The 11,365-nt window shown below is 40.6% G+C and overlaps 1 protein-coding gene across 1 annotated transcript; it reads left to right on the top strand.

Moving 5' to 3' along the window:
* The first annotated feature begins 5,209 nt into the window (after window positions 1-5,209).
* Window positions 5,210-11,136, top strand: LOC133733858 (protein REBELOTE). The gene is made up of 13 exons (XM_062161504.1): window positions 5,210-5,413; window positions 5,634-5,697; window positions 6,078-6,186; window positions 6,285-6,336; window positions 6,423-6,523; window positions 6,651-6,716; window positions 7,410-7,952; window positions 8,398-8,700; window positions 8,859-9,182; window positions 9,322-9,528; window positions 9,943-10,032; window positions 10,113-10,205; window positions 10,719-11,136. Exons 1-13 carry the CDS (start codon window positions 5,305-5,307, stop codon window positions 10,899-10,901), a joined length of 2,244 nt encoding a protein of 747 aa, XP_062017488.1. The 5' UTR covers window positions 5,210-5,304; the 3' UTR covers window positions 10,902-11,136.
* Window positions 11,137-11,365: the final 229 nt, after the last annotated feature.

Below are 11,365 nucleotides of genomic sequence, written 5' to 3'. Positions count from 1 at the left end.
GAGACAGCCCACTGAGAGTGTATCGAGTGTGAGTGAGAGCGAGAGTGAGTGAGATAGAGGCTTGACGAGGGTGAAAGGGTGAACTGGATTGAGGGTGAGGGGGATTGATAGTGAGTCAGAGTAAGGCTGAGAGCAATGGTGAGGGAAAGAAAGGCTGAGAGCGATTTTGGGTGGGAGAATGACCTAATTTTTTAGCTAAGGGAGGGAACACGATTTTGGTGAGTCAGAGAGGCTGAGAGCGATTTTGGGTGGGAGAATGACCTAATTTTTTAGCTAAGGGAGGGAACACGATTTTGGGTGGGAGAATATGACCTAATTTTTTAGCAAAGGGAGGGAACACTATTTTGGCGATTCCAAAGAGGCCGAGAGCGGTTTGGGTGGGAGTTCTTGGTTTTTTTTTTTTGGAGAGATCTTGGTTTTTTAGCTAAGGGAAGGAAACAAGATTTTGGTTTTGAGTGGAAAAAAATAAATGTAAATTAATTGTTTCCATTATTCAGACAACAGATGTCCTTATAACTGTTGTCTGAAATCTCTCAAATTTAACAAATAACGATGTGTTGGATGAGTAGAGGGTGAAACGACTGGTTTAAAAAATCTGTCGTCTGATTAACTCAGACAACAGCAAAAACTCATGTGTTGTGTGATGACTGTCGTGTGATTAACTTATTCTAGTAGTGGAGGCTCAAATCCTCATTTACCCCATTAGGTACTAGAGGCCCAAATCCTCATTTTACCCCATTGGGTACTAGAGGCCCAAGTCCTCATTCTACCCATCCGGGTATCAGAGACTCAAGTCCTCGTTTTACCCCATCGGGTATCAGAGGCTCAAGCCCTCATTCTACCCTTCCGGGTATCAGAGGCCCAAATCCTCATTTTACCCCATTGGGTACTAGAGGCCCAAATCCTCATTCTACCCTTCCGGGTATCAGAGGCTCAAGTCCTCGTTTTACCCTATCGGGTATCAGAAGCTCAAGTCCTCATTCTACCCTTCCGGGTATCAGAGGCCCAAATCCTCATTTTACCCCATTGGGTACTAGAGGCCCAAATCCTCATTCTACCCTTCTGGGTATCAGAGGCCCAAATCCTCATTTTACCCCATTGGGTACTAGAGACCTAAATCCTCATTCTACCCTTCCAGGTATCAGAGGCTCAAGTCCTCGTTTTACCCCATCGGGTATCAGAGGCTCAAGTCCTCATTCTACCCTTCCGGGTATCAGAGGCTCAAGTCCTCATTCTACCCTTCCGGGTATTAGAGGCTCAAGACCTCATTTTACCCCATCGAATATCAGAGGCTCAAGTCCTCATTCTACCCTTCCGGGTATCAGAAGCTCAAGTCCTCGTTTTACCCCATCGGGTATCAGAGGCTCCAGTCCTCGTTTTACCCCATCAGGTATCAGAGGCACAAATCCTCATTCTACCCCGTCAGGTACCAGAGGCTCAAGCCCTCAGAAAACCCCACTTGGTACCGGAGGCTTAAGACCTCCAACGGTACCCAGAGGTTTTCTTTAACCTTTATGGGTTAAATTGGGAGCACTGTAGATTAGCTATCTACAGCGTAACCTGCTCAAGACATCTCTTGCACAGGAACTTGGGGGACTCCCTACAGGCACACCAGTGCTAAACCTTGTGACTACAATATTAAGTCCCCACCCAAGAAACATCTTGAACTGGAACTTGGGGGACTTGTACATACAAGGGAAGTCTTCACTAGGTTTGGCACTATCGGTTGGGGCCCATCGGGACTCCCAGGTACTATGTCATGGGCCGGGTTCACGACCCACCATGGCGGGGCTCTTGGGGGATGCCATCCCGGGCACCCAGGGCCCGGGCATGGCTAGCACAGCCCATCTGATTACACACCAGAGGGCTGATAAGGCATCAGGAGAACAGCTTGCGTCCCACTTCGAAGATAGGGGAAACTCCTTCCCCATGTTCGAGTATTAAAGCATCAGTACAACTACCTTTTACGGGTAAGTTATCCTTTATCCACTATTTGTTTGATCTACATATATATTAGTTTCTCACTCAGGCATCGGAGAGGCGTAAACCGTCCGGTACGGTTTACCCCTCTAACGATGTATTCTTGATTCAGGATTTAGGAGTTGGATCTGTACCCCAAGCGGTATAGCATTCTGTGTGAGGTACCCGGAGAAAGCCACCAGAAACACTCTTGAAGGACTGGCGAACACCTTGGGAAATATTATCCAGCAGCTGACTGCAGCGCTTCCCGGCTCCAGAACTGATTTTACCATGGAGCGAGCAAGGAGACATGGAGCGTATAGTTTCTCTCATGCTCCTGATGCTATGGACGCTCAGAATTGGTTAAAAAAAATGGAGAGAGTTTTTACTAAGATAAATTGTCCGGAGAACCAGAAAGTGGGCTTGGCAGTAGACTTTCTTGATGGTGTTGCTTATGAATCGTGGGACATGACCAGTAAGGACCCAGGAAATGTTGGCCCAATGACTTGGGAACAGTTTAAGGTACATTTTAATAGGCGGTATTATGGCACAGCTATTCGTGACAGGATGAAGTATGAATTCTTACATCTAGAGAAAGGGGACAAGACCGTGTCGGAGTTTGAGCAGCGGTTCACCCAGCTATCCCAGTTTGTGCCAGATTTGGTAGGCACTGAGGAGGAGCGGATATACAGGTTTATTGAAGGATTGGGGGGTGATTATCGTCTGCAGTTGACAGTTGTACCATTCTATACTTACCTTGAGGTGGTTAATGCTGCTCTGAGACTCGAGACCATGTATTTGTCTGGTGTCCGACCTCGAGATTCGGGTGGCCCCAGTCAGGGTCCATCCAAGAGGGCTGCTTCCACTTCTGGTTCTGGATCTTCTAGAGGTAGCAGACGTGTCAGTTCAGATTCGACCACCCTATCGGATTTTGGGGGACTTAATATGGGAGTTGGTCAGTCTGAGTGGCAGTTCAGTGACGGCACTAGTCAGCGTAGTGGTACCTCAGAGAGATTTCATACTGGGAGAGATCGTCCCAGCGTCAGACGAGGGATGTGACGTGCTATCAGTGTGGACAACCGGGTCATTATAGGAGGGATTGCCCTACATTGACTCAGGGTGTTACTCCAGACGTCGGTCAGGGTTCTAGTTATGCACCAGGAGGTTCATCTAGCGGCACTCACACTAATTCTGCCAGGGGCAGCACTCCCACTAGTTCTGCCAGGGGCGACACTCCCACTAATTCTGCCAGGGGAGGCACTCAACGAGGTAGTGGCCGCCGTTGACGTCCAACGACTCAGACGAGACTCCATGCCATGTTTCAGCAGGAGAATCACGTTCCTCCAGATACTCCAGACTGTATGATATTCTTTTCCTCGTGTTATTTTCGTATATTGTTTCACCGGGGGACACATACCCAATAGAGTTGGTTTAGTTAAGTCTTTAGTCGTTCGTGTGAATTTCGAGGATGAAATTTTATAAGGAGGGGAGATTGTAACGTCCCGAACCTAAATTTACCTGTTTACTAGTCATTTGGACGGTAAACAACAACTACTTTCACTTTTTACTTTGTTTCGATACTTTTAGTGGCCCTAAAAGTTGACTTTTTGTTCGAGTCAAAATTTGAGAAAATTTTCTTCACGGAAGTTGTAGAGGATGTTAAACCGAGCGTTTACATATGTGGTACTTAAAAATCGGAATTCGTATGCGAAAGTTATGAGTGAAATACGGAAGTTACTGTTCATGGTTAATTTATTATAAATATGGGATTTTTACTGTGGTAGGTTTCCAAAACCGGAAACCCACCTTTCTCTCTCCTCTTCTCGAGCTGTCTCTCTCTCTTTCCCCTTTCGACTTCCTTCTTCTTCCCCTCGATTCACCGCCGTCCGGCCATCAACCGACGTGCAACCGGCCATCACAGGAGCGTCCCTCCCTCCTCTACACCCTAGTGACCTTGGATTACGACGATTTGGCAGGAAAACCCCGAATCGAAGCAAAAACCATCACTGTTGCAGTTGGAGGTTTTCTGGCGATTCTTCCATTTCCGGCCATCTCCGACCACCAAACCGGGTCTAGAAGAAGCGCCTTGAGCCAGTGATCAATTGCCCTAAAGCTATTAGCTCCAATTCACAGTGTGGAGGATGAATCGAAGGAATTTCCGAATCTAGGGTTTGAATTTTCTGTGTTTCACTTCACCGGCCGATTTCGACTATTTCAAGGACGAGGTACTGACTCATCACTCGACAAGGATCCTTACGCTTGGATACCACGTTAGTCGTATACTTCTGCAGAGTAGCTGGTTCGGCATAGTAGGACTCGGGGCATAGCATCTGCTGCTGTTGTTTTCTATATTGTAGGTTATTTATTGAACCTACTTGTATCTTGAATTCTTTTTCTCTTTTAGATTGCTCTGATAACCTGTGGGACAAATGTTGTAAAGTTTGGGAGTTGCACTTGTGTATTTGGATTATGTTGTATTGTTCGGATATTAGTTGTAAATTGTGGAGTTGTTCAGTTTTGGGGAGCAGGGTGGCTCCAGGAGTTTTTGGAGGGTTATTTAGAAGTGTGAATGTGTTTTTACAGGTTTTGAGTAGTCCATTTTAGGGGTGACTCTGCCGAATTTTTAGTAGAGTCATTCCTAAGGTGAGCCCCACAGGCCCACCTCGGATTTCAGGATGAAATTCGGGGCGGGTCCTGTCAATCAGGCTTCGAGCCACTGCAGATCTAAGAAGCCAAAGAATCCTAGACCATCATCACCCGTCCAGCAGTCTCACAGCGACGACGAGGCAAGCCCCACCGACGTGGAGTACCGCCGGACGAGAAGAGCTCAGCTAAAACTCAACCAAAAGTTGGGCGCGTGCGGCGCATTGCGTGAGAGAGAAAACCCGTATTCTCCTATGAATAGTTGATTTGTTTTTTTTTTTACTCTTAGATGTAAATCTAAATGTGATTTTAGCATAATTTCCTTAATCATTTATTAATCAGATTAACACCACTAAGTAACTGTAATGTTAATTAGAGATTTTGAGATTGGGTTACTCAAAACTTTATGGAACCATAAATTAGTTTCATTTTTAAATTTTCTTTTAAAAATTTAAAAGAAAAAATTCAAAACCGAAAGCCCAAGGTAATCGTTATTGAAAGTTTAGCCCATACTTGAGCCGAGATTCGGGTCAGTCCAGGCAGAGTCTTAAAACCCTGAACCGGGTCGGTTTCAACCCACTCCGTTTAGCGTCTTAGGTTGAAAGGGTTTTAGACCAAACCAAAGCAAAGGCGCCTGAGGTCCTAGTCTTATTCACTCGAGCTCTCTTTCATTGTGTTCGATTCAGAGTTTGTGGGCGAGACATGGGGAAACTGGGGAAGAAGGCCAGGAAGTTTTCCAAGAAGAATCTTCAGTCTGTCGAGAGAAGAAACCGAAAGTTGAAGTCCACCTTCAAAAAGAGAGGTCCCAAGAGTAAGCTACTTCTCTCTTTGCTTCTCTCATAATACTATACAATCTCTAAGTGGGCATAGTTACTCAAAAGCCTTGGTTTTTCAATGTATGGAGTTGTGGGTTTTGTTTAAAGTTGTGGGTTTAACTAGTAACTGTTGTTTGGTGTTTCCTTTTTACTGGGAGAGTGTTTGTTTGTTTTATGATTTGGGCTCATGGAACAATGTTCATTCAATTATTGTAGGAAATGAGCAAGGTAGTGGTGAAGAATTGAAGAAGAAGGACGCGGTAGAGTTGTCTAATGGGAGGTGAGAAGATGGGCATGGTCCCTTTTGATGGTCTTGAAATATACTTTTTCCGTGCCACATTATATAGACTTTATGATTTCGTAAGCTTCCTTTTTATGTTGATGGAAGATAGAACTTGGGAGGCCGAGTTTTCGAGCAGAAAATTACATATTGACAGAATTTGAGCAAAAGTACAAAATATTCTCTTGATTCATATTGATACAAATATCTTTTTTATCAACTTAACCATGTAATTTCGGGTTGAAACAAATGGAGCCCGTGTCTCTATAAATCATTGTTGTATGTGACGGATTGCAGACACATTAATTGTTATACTGTTTGAAACTCTAGAACAGTATGTTAAGAATTGCAGACACATTAATTTGATAAGTTGTTCACAGAAACACTGAAGTTGAATACATAGACGACACTCCTCTTGATGCAATATTCCATGAAGATGACAGTGATGCGTTTGGAGATGAATCGGACAGTGATGGGTATCTTTCAGAGGTATTGGAGAATACATATATCTATTTAACGAGTTTTAAATTCAGTCACTTGGTTATGCTTCTATATTTGGTTGTTTTATTTTTATTGTTTATGATTAGGACTCAAGTGAAATGCATCTTGCTGATAGTGAAATTGAGAATTCTCAAGAAGGTGAGAGCATTAATACTGTTTTGCTCTTTTGATTGTTCCTATGTCAATTTATCTTTGAATCAACTATTGATGAAATTTGTGCGCAGGCAACCTTGATGGTAGTAGTGGTGCTTTATCTATTCAGAACAAGGAAATTCAATTAGAGCTTGTGAAGAAAACAAAAAAACTAGACAAATTGAAGGAAAAGGTAATGGTTATGATTTTGAGTAGAGTTTTAGGACGTGTTCTGTCTAGTTTATCTTTTTTATTTTCTACCTAACCTTTACTAGCTTTATTTTACTCTTTTTGATCATGTTTCTTTGGAAACATTCCAGGATCCTGAATTTGCCAACTTTTTGGAAAGCTATCATAAGGAGCGTGAACAGTTCAGAAACAAAGATGTAAGTATTATCTCTCATGACAATTAATATCCTGTTGATATCTAGAAATGTTAGTAAGGGCAAGTCTACCTTATGTTCCACCCTCCTAATGTGACCTCTAGTTTAACTTATGCCTATGGACCTATGCTTACTAATAATCCTATAACATTTATAATCTAAAGGTGTAACTATCATGATGAAAATACTCAATTGGATGACCTAGTTTTGCAGTTTCACCTACAAAATGTGAAATCTAACGGTGTATAAGACTAGTGTGGCGAAAGTATTAATTGGTTTTTGTGGTTTCTAATTATTGTAACTTTGGATATTTGACAGTTGAGTCTATATGATTTAGTACTTTAATTGTTCAGAATGATGACAGATACATGCTATGGCAGATGAGGTTCTGTCCACAATAAATGCTCTCTTTCGTCACCCTCCCTATAAAAGTTCCCCTTGTTTCAGATGTAGAAGTTAACATTAGATGCAACTTTCTTCACATATTATGTTTTCCATATTGTGGATTTAATGGTGTTTATTTGTTTGTGAAGAGACTGGGGTGAGTGTATGGGTTGATGATATTCGACTTTTGAGTTTGTAGCAGTATAAACTAGAGATTTCTACTGTTCATTTATAAACCTAATTATGTATGACATGTGGTATGGCTGTCTAATGTTCTGATTCCTTTTCCTATAATGCACTTCTGTGTGACAGTATGCTGATGAGGATGAGGATGAGGATGAGATGAGTGATGATAATATGCAGCCAGAGAATGTAGACGGTGTGAATTTTAATTGGGGCAAGCTGCTGACAAGCTCTTCTGTTGATTCCTTGTGTCAACTAGTCACAGAGCAACAAAATGTGTCTGCACTTACTAGTCTATTGAATGGGTACCGGGCTGCATGCCACTATGGAGCAGAATCAACTAGAGTATTTGATGCTTATTCAGGCCGTGGATTTCAGAATAGTGAAACCCTTGGCAAGATATTGATGTTCATGCTTAATGAAGCTGATAACATATTTAGGGGGCTAATGGGCCTACCAAGCTTGGATTCCAAAAAAGAGAAGAGTGTGGATTTGAAGAAGAATACCAAATGGAGTACTTTTAAGCCACTGATAAAGTCATATCTGAGGAGTACCCTTTTTCTCCTGAATCAGGTTGATGACTCTGAGATATTGGCCTTCTCCTTGGCACGGATCAGAGCTTCTATAACCTTTTTTAATGCTTTTCCTTCTTTGCTCCGCAGACTTATCAAGGTATTTTGACAACATAGTAGAAACTTACATTGCTAATCAATATATAAACCATGTTTCTTTAAAATTAGTAGTGACATCAAATTATTATGTACATAGATGCCTACAGAGTTAGTACATTAGTATTCATGCATTTGTTTAAGAGTTTTCCATTGACATCGGTACTCACATCCAATTATTCTGTATATAAATGTTCTATACAATTTTCATGCATCTAGATATATACGCACTTAGAAAATTCTCTGTTTCTCTTCCACACACAGAGGCATGTGCACAGTAAAAAAGACAAGTTATAGTGGGAACTCATGGAATCCTACAAATTTTGAGTGACCTTAAAGTGCTAGTTACTATCATATTCGTACTGTATGGCTAAACCTTTGTTTTATGTCAATCTCGTGTCATTTCTTGTGCTGTAACTGATGCCCAACACTTTCAAATGAAAATGCAGATTGCCGTTCACTTGTGGGCAACAGGGAGAGGAACTGTATCATCTCTATCCTTTCTCATCATACGAGATGTGGCTTCTGTGTTTCGCTCTGATTACTTCGACACCTGCTTTGTTAAGACATATAAATCGTTCCTTGGTCATAGCCAATTTGTGGAGCCTGGTCTGTTCCAACACATACAATTTTTAAGAAGTTCCATTATTGATCTATGCTCTGTCGATGTTCAGAAAGCATCTAGCAAAGCATTGGTTTGTATCCAGCAACTTTCTAAGATAATGCAGCAGGGTCTACGGACAAAGAAAAAGGTATGATGTATTACATATCTTGGCTGCTTGATCCTTAATTTCACACAGATAAAGCTGTTGCTTTTTCAATTTAGATGTTCATATGTGTAGCTTATAACATGGTTTTCTCTGTGTAGAGGTGACATTCCCTGAACTTGTGCTTGTTTTTCTATGGGCAGGAAGCAGTCAAGAAGATATGCAGTTGGCAATACACGAGTTGCATTGATCTCTGGGTAATGTTTATATCAGCTAACATACAGGATTATGATCTTCAGCCATCGCTTTTTATGGTCATTCAGATTATAAATGGAGTGGCTGTGTTGTTTTCTGGACCAAGATATTTGCCTCTGAGAATCAAATGCATTCAATGGTTGAATCGTCTCTCCTCTTCCAGTGGCATTTTCATTCCTGTTGCCTCTTTCGTGTTGGATATCTTAGAATATAAAATTAGCAAGGATGGCGCGAAACCTGGAAAAGCTTTCAACCATTTATCTTCCGTAAAGGTTAGGAATTTAGGGGGAAAAAAAAGTATATCTTTAATTTGGTTTTGCAATCCTTGCCAATGTACTTATCTAACATCAACTACAGTCAATGCTTTCAAGTTGTGTTTAGAATATTGTTCTCATTAAACTTTTGGCACAGCTTCCAAAGCATTGGTTAAAGTCAAGGAACTTCCGAGAGCAGTGTGTTTTATCTGCTATTGAACTGCTTTCAGCGCACTTCGCTCAGTGGAGCCATCATATATCGTTTCCAGATCTTGCAACTATTCCACTTATTTGCTTGAAGAAGTTTCATGAGATAACTACTATAGAAAGTTCCAAGCGTGTAGTGAAGCGTTTCATTGACCAGGTAAATTTGTCATGGAACAATTTATTGTTTATTTGCAATTTCCTTCCTTGATGCTTAGACATAGCTTCCTCATGTATTAGTTTCCCCTGAAATTGAAGATATGCTTGTTGGCCATAGTTCATTAAAACTTTTAGGGAAGCCTGGGCAATCCAATATCCCATATTCAAGCCCTCAAAATGAAATAGAGGTTGTACTGCCCATATTATTTTGCACAGCCCAGCACAGTCAACCATCTGTACACATCATAATATCCAAGTTGTGTGACAGAAACTTGAACAACATTTTTATGTCAAAGAATGTCTGCACTTTATTTTTAATAAACTGCTTGCACAGCCTCCATGGCTGGTAAGGTAGTTAATGGGCTTAGGTGTTATCTGTATTGTGAGAAAAAGAAATCTTATTCTTGGACTGCAGGTGGAGCAAAACATTGAATTTATTCGGAAGAAGAGAGATGAGGCAGCCTTTTCACCAACAGATCAGCAATCTGCAGATTTATTTCTTCCGGTTTGCATTCTTAGTCAACATTTTGGTCTATTGGATGAACGTTACATGTCTTAAACTTTTTGAAAATGGTTACCATGCAGCTTGAAAAGCAAAATGCCAGTACTCCATTTACACAATATTACCAAAGCATCATGGACAAGGCTGCTTCTAGAAACTTAACTCTGAATGAAAAGGTGTGATATACCAACTCTTCTTTTCTTTTCCCAATTTTTATACTGGCTATAGCTTCTATGGTACCTTGAATGTTAACTGTGGCTGTAGTTAGCGATTGCATAATGGCATGAAAAGTGTAGCCATGCTATGGTACCTTGAATGTTAGCTATGGCTTTAGTACAGCAATTGCATAATGATATGGCAAGTATAAGGCATGCAGAAGCAACAAAGACACTGCATGATTTGTATCGCTAATTTATTGGGCATCTAGAGTATCGCTGACTTTGCATGCTTTGTAGTTGCAAGGAGAATGGTATTGATACATATTAGTTTCTGTTCACATGAGACATATTTAGCAAATTCATCATTTTTAACTCTTTTAACGTTGCTTGTTGCAATACATTGCATGCTTTGTAGTCGAAACTGTATTGATTGTTGCAAGGAGAATGGTATTGATACATAGTAGTTTCCGTTCACATTAGACATATTTAGCAAATCCATCATTTTTAATTTTTTAACCTTGCTTGTTATAGTTCTCTGAAGCAAAGGAAATAAAGAAGAAAACACAAAGGAAAATACAAGTGCCTCAAGATAACTGTTTAACTGAGGGAGTTAAAAGCAAACATCCAGAGAAAAGAAAAGGCATTGTTGATATCAAAGGTGGAAGAGAAAGAAAGTTGAAGAAAAAAGAAACTATTGAAGGCCAAGTCGTGTGAAGTTTTTGGCCTTTCTCTGAGCAAATTTTGATCCTATTAGTATTAAATTACAGTTTCGGTGCACTCATTTAAGCTTATGGAGATCATACTCCGGAACAGACATGTAACGCCGATGTTCTCTATATCAACTTAGAAATCTAGTCCATTGACCATGGCAATTCGTTTTGCTCAAGAAAATTTGTTGACATCTTATATAATTAAGCCAATTTTTTAGGGAATGGTTAAATTTTTGAACTACCATATATGCCCTCACATAATATAGATATTAATAAATAAATTATTATATATGAGGATAAGATAGTCAATTGACTACATCAATACCTCCCATGAAAAAATGAGAAACTTCCTCAAAATCAGGAGAAAAACTGCTGTAACTTTTTTTTTAATTTAAAAAAAAAAAAAAAAACCAATTGACATGTGCGGAGCACATTTTAAAGGGCTAGTACATTATAAATGCAGAAATA

The sequence above is a fragment of the Rosa rugosa genome, chromosome 2 (genome assembly GCF_958449725.1).
Source record: "Rosa rugosa chromosome 2, drRosRugo1.1, whole genome shotgun sequence".
In the NCBI taxonomy this organism is placed as follows: Eukaryota; Viridiplantae; Streptophyta; class Magnoliopsida; order Rosales; family Rosaceae; genus Rosa; species Rosa rugosa.
This window is presented reverse-complemented; position numbering and strand designations above follow the sequence as displayed.

What these genes read in the sequence shown, in the direction of transcription:
- LOC133733858 (XM_062161504.1), top strand. Translation starts at nt 5,305, where the DNA reads ATGGGGAAACTGGGGAAGAAGGCCAGGAAGTTTTCCAAGAAGAATCTT. An exon ending in GTGATGGGTATCTTTCAGAG is followed by an intron (nt 6,187 to 6,284) that starts GTATTGGAGAAT and finishes GTTTATGATTAG; the next exon opens with GACTCAAGTGAAATGCATCT. An exon ending in AATTGAGAATTCTCAAGAAG is followed by an intron (nt 6,337 to 6,422) that starts GTGAGAGCATTA and finishes ATTTGTGCGCAG; the next exon opens with GCAACCTTGATGGTAGTAGT.